Raw genomic sequence first — 15293 nt, 5'->3', positions numbered from 1 at the left:
TATTTTCAACTAAAAAATAATTCTTTGGAGACCTAGAGTGGTTCTGAGAAAAATTTTGCAAATAACACATACCCCATTTTCTGTGGGAAAAATGCCCATTTTCCATTTATTGCTTTTGGGGTTTTTTTCCTAGTATATTTTATTCAAAATTAGCTGGTTCAAAGAGCCCATGAAACCAACAGGAGTCTTGCCAAAGACTTTGAAACACAGACGTGTACATGGAGCTGCAGAACCACAGAACTACAACCAGTCAAACAATGCCCAGGGCACCGTTCTGTTTCCACGCCCTACCTCAGCAACTACTCTAAGTCTTTCTCTGCTGTGTAGGGTGCACTGTCCTGCTTTGGAATAAGTTTTATGTCCTTCTGAAAATAAAGGCAATTTATCAGCCCTACACCAGTAAATCTTTGAGCCTACTGTAAAAAAAAGATCAAGAGTCACAGCTCTGAGGTACTCAGGACCTTAAAATCTCTTTAAAATAATTTTGAATTCAACACAAAATTTAAAGGAATCATGATATATGAAGATCATTTGCAAATGTGTTAACTGCCTCCATTTCAGTTCCTAAACAATAGAAGACTTGTACTTCATTATTTGCAGTAATCAAATTCTTTTTCAGGATAAATACAGAGCAACACAGGAGAAAATTTTAGATGCTGTGGCCATTTCGCTTACCTAAGCTGAGAGAGGTATATTTTGGAAAGGGATGATTAATAGTCTCAAAGTTGGCTCTGATAATTTCATCTTTGACAAACATTGAAAGGCACAAAGTATACATCTGAGTCTCATAGTCATAAGTAGAAAAGCCCCTATTAAATTATTTTGAATAATAAAGAAATATTCAGATTCTCAATGCATTAAATACAGTTCTTTGAGCTCTCATACATGCAGGACAGCACATCAAAAGAAGAGTGCACAGCCCTATACTACCCTTATGCATTTTGAAGTTCCATTCTGAAAACCACTGAATTAATCTTGCAGCAGAGTCTCACTTACTGCTCACTGAAAACCCTGATGACTGCAGAGCCTATTCAATGTGCTTAACATCCCCAAGCTGCTGAAGCCCAGGTCAAGCTGGTGCCAGTCTGAGAAACAATTTACAAGTGTGCAGAACACTGAACATGGAATGAGCTGTGTTGTTAAATATCTGTGTGTATATTTTACCAGAATCATCAATCAAGGGCTAGGTTGGAAAATAGCAACTGCAAAAATACCTTACATATTTGCTCAGCAATTATGTTCTTTAATGTAAAATGTTGCTTCTAAAAGAAAGCTAATGACCCCGGGCTAATCTGCATGCACAGATGAGCATATTAAAGTGAAATTTTCAGCTCAAGGATTAGTCTGGTTGACAAAGCAAGAAGGTGGTGCCCTCATGTAGTCAGCACTGCTCTTGCTTGAAGGGCATTTCCAAACTGTGCTGCAAAACCCTCTGTCCTGCAGCATTGTCCCTGTGGAAAGCAGCAAAGGCACAGCACACCAGGAGCACCCACGGTAAGGAGAGTCTGCAGGCCCCAAAGGGGAGTTTAAAAATAGGAACCAGAATGGAAAAGACTGCAGAAGCACTGGAGGGACTAAGACTGCTCTCTGGTGTGGGCCAGCAGGTTGAATGAGGGGGACAGAGCAGCTCCCATCCAGCACCAGTGTGAGGCGTGGTGGGAGCTGGATTTCAGCAGATGCACAGCAGAAGGAGCAGCATGAAGAAAGGGAAGAGTTAGCCAGTGTAAAAAGCATCCTTGGGAAAAGATGGGGGAACGCTGAAAGTCAAGCAAAACTGAAAAGGGTAAGAAAGGAGTGTTTGACAATCTCAGGGTGACACTTTGACCTGTCTCTGGCCACAGGTGTGCCCTGACACTCTGCCCTTTGGACGCCCCAGAGCTACACTCACTACTCACTCTTCAAAAGGAAAAAGAAACAAAGCCCACATACCAGCTAGTTTTTCTGAACCTCACTTTCAATGTACAAATCCCTCAGCTGACACCTGCAAACATACAGCCGGACTTTCCTAGTCCCTTTACTCATAGCATGGATATTTCTGGGCCTCAACTAAATTCATCTGAGTGAAACCTGCTGCATTCTACGTGCCAGCTCAGTCAAGGTGTTCTGGCTCATCCATGGTTAAAGGTCCACCAGATTTGGCCTAGAAACTAGAAGTCACTGAATATTTTGTTTTCAGAAGTCCCTGATGTTAGTTTCCATAACAGAGTATGAGGGAAGATCCTTGAAGTTCTTAAAAATCTTTTAAAGCTTTTTTTTTTTTCCCCCCAAAAGCCCTTTGGAAATATAAGTACATTAACTTACTTTCTCCATCCACCATTCAAAGGAAGAGCAAGAGAAAGTAATAAATCAAGATCAGAGCTTAGGACTATCACTTAAATGCTATCTACTTACTTCTGCCTGAATATCTACTTTAAAGAAAATTTTTAAAGGGTTACAAAGGAAGTTTTCAAAAAGGGAACCCAAAAAGCCTGAGAACACTCTAAGGAGTATGCAAAAGATTTGACATTAATAAGTAAATTTGATCCTGACTCATATACTCCATAAGGAAAACCTTTAGGATTCCAAATATGGAAGGAAGTTAAATATTAGTGGTCTACATCAATTTTAAAAATGCTGAAATGATTCATATCAGTCAAGGAGTGTGTCCTAATTTTTCAGTCTTTCCTGCTCCTTTCTTTAAAAATAGCTGGTGTTTTATTAATGTAAAATATTAACTTTCAGTTAGTTGTAGGTTTTGTTGCCATTGCCTCCTTCAACCCAAATAGTTCAGATAAGTCCTGGATAAACATGCAAGCCCAAAGTTGCTTATCTGAATCTAACCAAACCACTAAATACTTTGAAGTTGGTCAATTGTTGCATATGCAGTGGAAACTAATGCTAATTACCTTCTAGTCACCTGTTAAAGGCAAAATGATCCTCCAGATTTAGTTCCTCTGACACAAAAAAAGAATGATGCTAAAACAGTAAAATAACTTCTAATATAATGATTTAGCTACTTTGTTTCAATATTGTGCATGCCATACTTGGGCACTTTTGTTTCAAATATAATAAACCAACCCTTGGCCAATTTAATTTGAAAGAACAATTTCATTATTAAACAAGCATCCTCATGGAGAATTGGACTAGAATAACAAAAGAGGAGAATTATAGCAGATTTTTCTGTTGGCATGTGGACAAGCTAACGATCAGGAAGACATTTGTCTTTCCAAATTGTACAACTCTGATAAATGACCTTTTTTCTTCTTCCCCAGACACCCACCCATATAACAGTACCATAAAGATAGGGAAATTGACTGTAAGAGACAGTTTAGTAGTGCTAAAGTTCTGCCAGTGTCCTCAGGAGTTCATTAAAAAACAACCCTTTATTACTCAATTTGACATAGCCTAATTAGATTCCAGAAGAAACTTGTGCTTATTTTAGTCTAATGAGAATTGTATAGACAAGTCATTTCCTTATTCTCCCAAGAGAAAGTGATAGATTGGTGCACAATAGACTGGCTCCTCATCCCTCATTTCTTCAGCATCTTTCTTCTCCTATTAAGTCTTTTTTTTGCTTTCTCTCCACTTTCTGTTTAAAAATCCAACCTCTCTTTTGGCATGGAAAATAAACATCAGGGAAAAGAAAAGAGTCAGAAGACATGTTTTATTTAGTGTTTGATAAATTAATCCTCAGGGAGGTATCCAGGCATGCTAACACTAAATACCAGTTCTAGCCAAAAAAAAGAGCCAACCCCAAAACCCTAAACAAAAAAACCACACCAATAACTTGCACATTCTGCAGTATTTCTCTGGCAGGAAATCAGTTAGCCAAACTAAAAGAACTGTGAATCACACATATACCTATTATGAAATATATTTTCACATGTAGCAGTGATGGTAGAGCCATTGACAGCTACCAGAAAATTAAACTTCCTGTTGAGTAACCCTGGTCTTCATTTGTCAACACAGAAGCATGAAAATGTATACAAAACCTCCCATGCTTATCAAGCCTAGCTCTAAACAGTGAAAAATCCAACTCTTTCCTCTCTAACCAAGTCCAGCAAACCTATTTGCAGCTGAACCATGGCAATTACAGTACCCAAGGGATGCCAGGGGCCATTTAAAGGCTGCCCACCACAGCAGAGTGAGGAGGCCATGGGGATGAGCTGTGCTAGGACCACACAGTTCACACACAGAGGACGCAAAGCAGCCCATATTCACTGAGCAAACAGCAGCAGAAACAAAGACATCAGCTCCTCCCAGTGCTGTTTTTGGCCCTTGCACACAACTGGAACTGAATTTTACCTTCCCAAATGTCTTGTGTTCCACGTATAGGGTGAAAAAAATTTGCCCTGCAGGGTTCCTAAGAACCTTGCAATTCAAAATGGCATACAGTGAGAGCTGCCATTGAATCCTGAGCTGATACTCATTGTGCTTGCCAAGCCTGGCAGCTGGAGAGCTTTCACCTCTCATGGTTATGAGGGCTGCCATGAATGATGTTGCTCAGTGATAAAATTACTTGCTCTTGTACCCAATTTTCCCATACCAGCAAAATCATCCAAGATCTGTACAGCTTACACCTTCAAAATTAAATAGTAAAAAAATTCCTATTCCAGTACTACATGTCCTAAGATGTTTATCATTTTGTTACAGAAAAACATTACATGTAAAACCATCAATGTGAAAATCTGTGTAACTGATATTTGACTGAAAAACTGTTTACAACAACACGACAAGAGTGTTCATTGACATTTCTTACATAAATGGAAAATTATATTCACCAGGGTAAATAAGAGTATCTGAAATTTGAGGCACTGCTGAACACAACAGTATACACCAGACATTCAAGAGATGTCAAATGTTTTTGCTACGACCTTTGAAAGAAGAGTCAACTCAAAGAAAGGATGGAGAGATAGAGTCCTTTTCTTAGGCATAACCAGAAGTAATCAAAGGTGGCACTGTGGTGATACTGAATGGTACTGTCCCTGGTGGCTGTTTGTCACAGCTTCAAAACCTCTGCCTTTTCTTCAGATACAAACCCAACATCTGAATGAACACTGAGATGAACCTGGACTTCCAGCCTCAAGAAACAGACCTTCTGGTTTAGAGCTGGAACACTCTAGCAAGGGACTCAGAAGCACTGAGAAGGGCAAAAAGAAAAGCTAAGACTTGATTATGTTCTCAAACCATCTCTCATAGCCAGTCCCTGACAGAAGCCAGGTCTAGATTATTCAGGTGAAGGTGAAAGAAATTTCTTTAGGAAAATATACATATTGTCTTCACATCCCATCCCCCTCCATCCATGTATTATCCCTTGCCTCTGACAGCTTGCCTTAGAGCATGCAAGGATGGGCTGCAAGTTGTAGTGCCCCACAAAAAGGTCTCCCCAGTCAGTCTTGCAGCAGAACACCAAAATGGTGTTGGGCACCTCACACTAGGGCTGTCCAGAGGCAAACAGAGTGCAGAGGTACATATGGATCCTGCAGGGTGCCAGCAGAGCAGCCAGAACACTGATAATCTCACAGCCTCCCTCTAACTTCCTTTGCAAGCCAGCCTAATAGTTGAAATTGGCTGCAATCCTCAACCAGAGTATTTGATATCCTTTCCAAGAAATGCACAATTAACTATGATACCTTTGGATATTCAATATTTAGTAGACCAAGCACTGTTGTTGCCTGGACTGGGATTCCATTCTCTGATAGATTCCATTTCAATGGAGCATAGCACAAGAATTTCTAAGATCAATAATTAATTACTAAAAGGAAAACCAAAAAACCAACCACAAAAAACAAAAAAAAAAACAAAAAAAAAAAAAAAAAAAAAAAAAAACAACAAAAAAAAAAAACCTCCCAAAAATTTTCAAAAGTTAACAAGGACAGAAAATGCAAAATTGCATATGAGAAGTGAAAGAAAATTCTGGATTCTGAACATCTTTCCTTTGTTGTAAAAGAATTCCCACCAACTTTTTCTTTGAACATCCATAGAAGATCAAGATTCTTAAGATAAGAGAGTAGAATATGGCACACAATTTTAGAAATGCAAACTTTATGCAGTCCTGAGCCAGTATTATCACTTCTTCAGAGTGCAAATAACTTACTAGTCAATGTGTAGAGAGCTCTATATGTAAGTGATAGGTCTCTATCCAACTAAATAAGATAATGCTGCCAAATCTATTTCTATAATCTCAGTGACCTTACAGGTTTTCATTAAATATATGAAGTAAAATGAGAGATGAAAAGTGACCTATTTATGCCATGCAAAAGTAATAAGAGGGCTTAATTTTTTAGTATTTTCAAAATTAATAGCATGCTAGAGGTACGTGGTATGTTTTACAAACTACAGAAAATACCCGTCAAAAGAATAACCTTACTGAAAACTTTTCCTATTAGACTGAGTCACCTACATTCTCCTTGCAGCAGGGAGCCATAATCAAGGGCCCCACATTTCTCTGTTCCAGACTTTTCACAAACACACAGCAAGAGTGAGATTTGCCCCACCAACTTTACAATTTAGGTCCTATGGCCCAAAAGTCAAGAACAGAAAGTTAAAACAAATGGCTATTCTGGAGGATTTAAATCTCAAATCCCAATTTAAATCTTAGACCTCATTGCAGCCTTCTATTTCCTCACAAGGGGAAACAGAGGGGCGGGGGGGCTGGCACAGGTCTCTTCTCTGTGGTGAGCAGTGACAGGACCTGAGGGAATGAGGCTGTGTCAGGGGAGGTTCTGGCTGGATGTTAGGGAAAGGTTCTTCACCCAGAGGGTGGTTGGGAACTGGAACAGGCTCCCCAGGGAAGTGGTCACAGCACTGAGCCTGACAGAGTTCAGGAAGCATTTGGACAATGTTCTCAGGCACATTCTTATCCTGTGCAGGGCCTGGAGTCAGAATTTGATGATCCTTGTGGGATCCTTACAGCTCAGGATATTCTGTGATTCTGTGACAAAGCAAAGCCAAACCTTTCCATATGCTACTTTCCAGCACAGTGATTTTTCTGATTGCAAAAGCTCTACTAGTAGCTGCTCCTTACTTTTTCTGTTTATTACAAAATATGAAAAAAAAAGTGCTATAAATCATCTAAGTAGCATACAAATACCCACATGGAAGCATGGGACTTATGCCCAGCACACAGCCATTTGCAGGAAAAGTTCTCTACCAACAATTCAGTTTCTCCTGTATGCAGAGCTCTGAATAGGAGAGTTCAGGTGGGTGCACTGCTGCAGGTACCATCAGAATAGTTTGGGTTGCAAGGGACCTTTAAAGGTCGTCTAGTCCAACCCCCCTGCAGTGGGCAGGGAATGTCCTCGTGCTCCTCACGATAGAATGAAATGCACTGGCAGAAATGTCACAAATGAGTCATGAGAGGTGGTTTCCTTCCTACACAAGCCTGCTCTGGAACATGCCCTTTGGTCCTAAAGTTATCCTCCTGATTTTGCACGCGGATGACAGCAGCCATACATTCACTCACTCACTCACTCACTCGTTCATTTCTTCACAAGGTAGGAAGATGTGAAGCTATCAAAGAGAGCTGGCAAGAGCCTGTAAGGCTTGATAAAGCTCTCCCAGGCTTTGGGAACAAAGCCAAGAAAAAAGTCATCGGGTTCTGATGTCTTTCCTTGGTAACATTTTGTTCATGTTTAGATGAAATGCAACTAGTAAAAAATTTTTTTTAAAAAATCCGTTTCCCTTTTCCTGCTTGCATTTCCCATGGGCACTCTGGCATCTTGACAAAATAGTAACTGAGAATAAGTGCTGCAGGGCCAATCCCTGCTGCAGCTGAGCTTTGTGTGGGGAGTGCTGGGGAGGTGCTGGGACACCAAAGGGAGCAGCTGAAGTGCTGTGCACTGCCAGCCTGGTGTTTGCAGCCTTCATTCCCCAGCTACCCCCACGGCACACTCGTTTTAGGCCTGGCACAGAACAGAGCAGGATCTCCAGCAGAGTGCTGGGAGAGCAGCCTGCCCTGGGGTAGAGGTGGCTCCATCAGCCTCTTCCCCTGGAACCAGAACAACCTGGGGACAGAGGGCGGTGTCAAGACTGTGGGATTGAAATGGTTGCCTATTTTGCTTTGCCTTTCAGCTAGCACAGAAAAACTTACTCGGAAATTTCACATCTACTTTGAAAATTCAGTCCTTGAGAGCTTTTTTTTCCCCCTTTGAATTATGAAATTTAATGTTCTTCTTGCATTTTAAGCACATAGAAACTGCCATCTTAGATCAGACCAAAAACCCTTCTAGTCAATAATCTTCTCATAGCAGCTACTATGAGACACCTTGGGAAGTGTGAAAAATATAGACCAAGGTCCATAGCTCTAGTTTAGCCTCCAGAAGGGCAAGAATAAGCAGCCTGTCTGACTCAGTGGGAAAAGAGGGCATTTTGATTTGTACCTTGCTCCTTTCCTAACAAACTCAGAATTCAATTTTCCCCCTGGAGAACTGCTGAAGGTTGAGTTGATTGTGCCACAGAAGTATCCTCTTTAACACTCAGAAACAGTTGCTATTCAGTTATTGTCAACTCAGAGCCCAGAATTGTATTTGTAAAGTTATGACTGTTTTGTCCTCTGGGCATCCATTTATTCCCACCCACGTTACCTTCCTTTGCTGCTTTGTCATCAGTTGTTCAGTGCCCTGAGAGCCTTTTGCAGCTCCTCACAGGGCATCCTCCTGCTTTGCTATGCTGCAGAGATCAGGGCACCAGCAGCAAACTTCCTGTCCCTCTTCACCCCTTCTCTGGGTCATTTCCGAGCACTTTGGCAAATTGAGAACTTTGCCAGGATATGTTGGCAACATTTAATTACTATGAAAACAACATACTACTAGCTAACTAGTATATTATCTAACTCATCCCTCTAGCTAATTCGTCCCTCTTCTATCTTAAGTACCCATTTGCCTCCTGATTCTGTTTTTGAATAGTTTATATTAATTATCCCATTAGAGATGTCAAGCATACCAATCTGCAGATGCCAGACTCAAGCCTATCCATAGTGTTCTGTAGGTACCCACCCCAATTCAGGATAAACAGAAAATGTTAAAAGGAGTCTGAATTGAAATACTGTTTGAATTAAAATATTGTTTGCTCAGCTTTGAAACATTCATTCTTTTCATTTTGCACATTCACATATGCATATGTATGTATATAGAATTTTCAGACCATTGAGCAAATACACATCCTATTTTGAAACTGAAAAATCAAACTCCATCCTAATCCAGCTGACACTTAGCAACCTTTTCCTACAAAGCTGATAATAAACATGGTTTGACAAAATAAATAAATTTCATTTAATTTATGTAAAATCTTTAATTTCAAATTCTTATTGTTTCAGTAATGGTTTAATTTTCTTTTCCAGTTCACTTCCTTCTCTTTTAAGTGTTATGTTTCTAGACAAATCCTCAAGCTGGAGCTTGCCAAACCTATTCCAAAGCTGCAGCACAGAAGCAAAGCATCTAACACACCTCTGCAACCTTCCAGGAAAAATGCACATCCATTATGCCTCTTCCATCTAAATTTCAGCATAATCTGTTTTCCTGAATTTGTGTTTCCTCTGGGAAGGCAAGAAATGCTTTTATTTCCCAACAATTTATCTTATCCTACCTCCCTCTCAATCCCACACAATCACCAGTGGAAATTAAAAGTGACAGAGGAAAAATAAAATAGAGCTGTTTGAATTTAACATTCTCCACCTCATTGATTATGGAAGCAGTCCCTCAGCAAAATTATTGGTTTAGAGCATATTATTACTGTATCAATATTAAAAAAAAAAAAAAGACTACATCTACTTGCTTATTTTTCATGTGGTTAAACACAGCAGATACATGCCATGCATGCTTACACTTTTTTTTATTTATTATTATTTGATCATTATCTCATTTTAAACAGATTGGAATATATAGTGTTGGTCAATAAATAAACGTATAATATTCAGATTGTTGCTTATTTGGCTTTCATAAAAATGTCCACAATATTATTGTTTTAATCAGGAAATGTTTAATAAAATGAATAAAATTTGCTTCGTTTGTTTCTTTTCAAGGGGAGAAATAGGAATAGCCATGGATAATTAATTTCCCTGCTCTTTATTAATCAGAAGTATTATTCTTATTCTGTCCAACCAGATAAAAGCTAAAGAAATTCTTACTGACCAGTGACTACTAGTGACTGCTACTACATTGATGTTGACCTAAAATAAGTCTGATAAAATTAGAACTCCTAAAATATCAACAACATAGCAATGAAGAATAAAGATGTATTTCTAAAGGACAGTTGCTGTGCAAGGACTAATAATTGGAGGACAAATATGTGAATTCATGTATTTCCCTCAGCTTTGCAAACAAATTTATTTCAATTATGGTTACTGCCCTCTTCCAGCCTCTGGTGACAGCCAAGTCCCAGCTGAGAAGCTGTGAGTTTACTCCTATCTTTGGCAACCTAAATGTGCACTGATAGCTTTTTAAAAGGAGGGAAAATGACAGGAAGGGAATGGCACCTTTGCAACGCTCACAGCAAGCTCCTCTCTGCTTAATGACGAGAGCACAGTCCTTGGAGAGCACTGGACACTTCTCCCTTTTGCACGTCACTTCCTTATTCTGGAAAAAAAAAAAAAAAGACAAAAGCTATTGCAAGCAAACCAAACCCAAGGCTACCATTTCTTGCATTTCAGAAAATAAAGTGTGGGGCCAGCAGCCTGCTCTTTTGCTTCAGGAGAGGTCCTTGTGATTCAATGCATCTTTCTTCTCTTGAAGGAACACAGTAGAAAACAGAATAATCCGGGAGCCCAAGTAAATGATGTTTAAACCCCACTTAGACAGTAATCCATAACTGCTGCCCAGTGTCATACAGAAAATGTGCTGCACTGAGGAGATCCATGTTACTTAAATGAACAACTACCTACATCATGTGCTTGTTAAAATATCCTCAGGGTGTTGAGGAGCTACCCCATAAACTGCACAGCTTAGGAATCACTTCTCACTGTAACAGAAAGACAAACAGCAGAGAAAAAGGCAGTAACCTCAGAGAAAACAAAATTCTGCCACTGCAGAACATCAATTTTGCCTAGAGGTTCTTTGAAAGAGGCTACTGTGTATTATACCAGGCAAGATGATTAATGTAATTCATCTTTCTCCCCAAAATGCTGAGAATCAATGAAACTCCACGAGCAGACAGAATCACTGTACATTATAATGTCATCTTGCTATGGCAAAAAGCCAGCGATTTCCCAAGGCCAAAGAGCACATTGACCACATTAAGGAATGTCAATAGAGGATGTGCAACAGCAGGCAGCAGAAATATTCCATTTATTGCCTACCTTGCCGCAGTGGTGTCAACCCTTTTGGTTATCCCTGCCATTAAATAGGTGCAGAAAACAAATACTTGGGGTGTTTCTTTTAGTAAAATTTTGCTACTTCAAATTCCTTTGTTGAAGTGGCCCTCTGAAGTGACCTCCACCTATAATTAGTAGCTCAGTTCATTAGGTTACACAGGTGGCCATCTAGAACATGCAAGTACCCACCTCACTCCATCTTATGACTTAATTAGAGACCAAAAAATCAAAGGGCTAGAAAAATGTAAATCATAAAACTCAAGAAAAAGAAGATGTGCTTTCCAGTCTTTTTACTTTTGCTCCCTGTGGCCTTATTCAAGGTGCCTGTGAAGAATAACACACAGCTTTTATTACACTCCAGCTCTTTGTCTAAAATCAGAGGTTTATTTACTTCAAAGTCACTGCCTGATCTGATGGGAGCTATAAAGGCACTTCAGTCTTATCAGTGTAAATGAGGACTCACTCTCACCAAGACAGTGTGAAATCAGCAAATGAGAATCAGGCCCTAAAGCGCAGCTGCAGCAACACAAACCATTACTGTAAAAAGCCAGGTCATTGCAGTGCTGGCTGTTCTGCATCACTCCAGCACTGCAGAGCAACCATAAATGCAATTTAACCAGCAGGTTAAGCTGAATTTATGGCTGGTCTGTAGCTCTGGACTGGCACAAAGCAGCCACGACACGGAATTCAAGTGGTTCAATGTCTCTTTTAAAGCGCTCAGAGGAATCTAGATTCCCTTTGCAGGAACATGCTGCTTCATAAAGATTGCTGAAGGGCAGCAGAACCAAACTTACCAACTCAACTACAGTCTGTATTTTAAAGGGTTCTACTAAGATTCTCTCTAATGAGTTTGCTTAAGGAAAGATTTAATAAGCCTATCAGCCCCACTACCTTTATCTGTGGGAAAGTCTTCTGCCTGGTGAAAGTGGGTGTGAAGGAGGGGCAAAACCCAGTTTAGAGTTTTTTCCTGTGGAGAACATGGCTTACCCAGCTGCAGCATGCATCGTGCACCTCTGAGAGAAGCACGGTGCCCTTCAGATCCAACCTGGCTGGGCTGGGTGTGTGCAAGGGGGGACAGTGGGCAGCTGCCCATTGGACTCCCTCTTCAAGGACAACATTGTTGCTGCAGATGGCAGCAAGAGGGACAAAAAAAAAAAAAAATAACAGAGCTCTGTTGTTTTTTTTTAATTCCCTGGTTCCCAGAGGACTCCGGAGGCAAATTCCTCATGCAGCCCAGCTTCCCAGGCAATTTCTTCCCTGAGTGCTGTCTGCCTCCTTCTGCCCTCAGGTACATCCTAACATGGTATCTTCCTGTTGGCAATGCAAGAAGTTCCTAAGGATGATCCCAACACACATATTTCAAACAGGAGATACCTGCTAGTTACTGTTCCCAGTAGAACCCTCCTGTTTCCCCCACATTGCTAAAATCAGAAAAATTCTCCCCAATTATGAGGTTGGTATCACTGAGCCACCCCCGGGGGCCAGCCAAATTCGGGTCTTGCTCTTCTTTCCTTATCACCAGCAAAGCTGCTGGTTTAGCAGGTTTTCTGGGAGGGAAGATTTTGGAATTCATGTGCTGATGCCAAGGGCTGTGTTGCATTAAACAGCTGTTCCACATGAAGAATATTAGTGGACACAGTGCAGTGACAGGACCTGAAGGGTCCTTCCCCCTAGAGAATGTCTTAAGCAGTAGGCTACAGATCCACATTTCCTTTATCTCAGTAGGCTTTGAACTATTTGCTGTTCAGTGGTCTGACTTCAGCAGAAAGGGGCTTGTTCTTCATGCCCCCACAAGTCACTGGTTCTTACAGCAAGGGCACTTGTGGGGAAAGCAGGAGATGAGTCATTGAATTGCCTCTGGATGTGGAGGGCAGCAAATCTGGATCACTGACTCAAAGCTCAGTTATTACAGCACAGTGCTGAAAGGTAGGGAGGAAGTGCCACACTCATCACCCACTGCACTTTTTTGTTGTTGGGGTTTTTTTGTTTGGTTTTTCTTTTGTTTTGTTTCTTTTGTTTGGGTTTTTTTTCCCCCCAAAATTAAAATGGAAGGTTAGCTCTGTCCCTTGGAGCAGAAGCTGCAAGCTCCTCCTGCCTTAAAGGACAGCTCCATGTATCCCAGGTAAATAGAGCCAATCTTTGCCAGCACAAAGGAGAAGAGCAGCTAAGCACTAAAAAAGGGTAGGATTTGCAAAGCTGATGTTCATCCTCTCTAGCTTGCTATAGCTCCAAAACAGGCTGTTTCACATGTCATCCCATGCTGCCTAACTCCCTGCCATCAGGGCTGGGCTGCTCTTCCAGGGTGTGAGGTACAGCATTGCTCAGGATTGCAGCCCCACCACTCCTTGTGGGGTCTTCTGGTGAAAAAAAACATACAGTAGAGCCCCAATTGCAACATACTGCTGCCCTGGCATTGTCCTCCTGGCAAAATCTCTCTTGAAGTAAGAAGAGATGAACGTAACTCCAGGGAAGTGCATCCTCCTACAGCTTCTACTACTATTATTACTATTATCCCAAAATTCTTTCTAAAAAAGTCCTGCTGTTTTATCTCAGTGTTGTATCTTGTGGAAAACAAGGTCAGCAGATGTGGAGGAAAGGGTTAATGTACCATGCTGATCCATCACAGGCCTGCAGCAGATAAAGCAGGGCTGGTAAATCATTGTTTAGTCTGTTGCAGTCAGGCATTATCCAGTGCAGATCTCCTGAGTCCACTGGGTGTAAAAGTACAAAAATAAAACAAAAGAGTAATTGTCATCTGGAGGCTGGGTTTTCCCTTCACCCAGTTGCCCAAAACACTGCTCTTAATGTCTACTATCCATCTGCTTGTTTCAGTTCTGCTGCCTCCTCCCCTCCCATTTCACAAGGGCAGAGTGGAGGCTGAGAGCAAATGGGACTTGAGCAACAAATCCTTTCCTCCCAGTTATGTCCCCTCCTACCCCCAGTAACCATAACATTTCATTACTTGTCCCAGCCATACATTTAGAGAGTGTCTAAGTAGCTGCATGCAGGAGAGCTGTATTACCAAGCCTCCATCTGGGCTGTCAACAGCGTCTCTGAATCTGTTGAAAGCTCTCAGATACTTTGAATTTTGCTGTTCTTAAGAGAAAACTTCTTAGACGGCAACAGTCAGAAGCCAACAGTTATGGGAGGGTAGGGGATTTTTTTTCCCTTTTGTTTAAAGGACATGCACTCTGGCACCAAGAAGTGCGGAAGAGACACATGGCCCATAAATACATAAACCCTTTCCTAAGTCAGAAAGCTGGGAGTCAGTCAAATCCATAATAGGATCCCAAGATTCATAATAAATAACTTTTAATTACAGTCCTGCACAATAGTTATTTTAAACAGATGGTTTATAGATTCACATCTGGGATTTTTTTTTTTTTTTTAATTTAGTGCTCAGGCACACACACAGAAGGGGAGAGAACCTCAGCTAAGGTTTCTATTAGTGTTGGAAAAACGGGTATTTTTTTAAAAGAGGTCAGGCTGATCCAGAACAATGCTGCCGCATCTGACGCAACTCCCCAGCCAGTGCTCAGCTCAGCAAAGGGCTCACCCTGGATCCCAGACTCCCCTGAAAAGGAAAATTTAGGGAAGTGCTGGAGGGTCACCCTGGACTCCTCACTGCACTCACCAAGCCCAGCTGTGGAGAACTCATGTTTTAATGCATCTGGGGAAAAGATCAGAAATTGTGTTGGGTGTCCATGTTTCTCCCCTCTCCCACCTTTTTCCAATGAGAATCAAGGATCTCCTTAAGTAGGCATGCAGAGGTGATGTCAAATTCCCACACAAGAGAGATACACTAACCAGACCCACTATCACTGCTACTGCTTCACGTTACCTTTACTACAACCTCCCCTCAATGCAATTTGTTCAGCTTTTACATGCACCTCATATTTTTTACCTTCCATCAAAGAACCCCACACAAAACACCCCATTCTGGTGACAAATTATATCAAACTAACAGCCTTAAACTCATATGGTACAGCTAAATAGAATGCCAACA

The 15293-nt window shown here is 41.0% G+C and overlaps 1 protein-coding gene across 2 annotated transcripts in view; it reads right to left on the bottom strand.

Moving 5' to 3' along the window:
- Positions 1–15293, bottom strand: part of BMPER (BMP binding endothelial regulator) — a 148925-nt gene that overhangs the window by 112601 nt on the left and 21031 nt on the right. For both annotated transcript variants that reach the window (XM_058810808.1, XM_058810803.1), the window contains exon 3: positions 10454–10553. In XM_058810808.1, coding sequence (XP_058666791.1) covers positions 10454–10553 — 100 coding nt within the window. The remainder of the gene's footprint in view (positions 1–10453; positions 10554–15293) is intronic.

This window comes from Ammospiza caudacuta, chromosome 1 (genome assembly GCF_027887145.1).
Source record: "Ammospiza caudacuta isolate bAmmCau1 chromosome 1, bAmmCau1.pri, whole genome shotgun sequence".
Taxonomy (NCBI): domain Eukaryota; kingdom Metazoa; phylum Chordata; class Aves; order Passeriformes; family Passerellidae; genus Ammospiza; species Ammospiza caudacuta.
The sequence above is the reverse complement of the archived record's forward strand: the minus strand, read 5'-3'. Positions and strand labels throughout refer to the sequence as shown.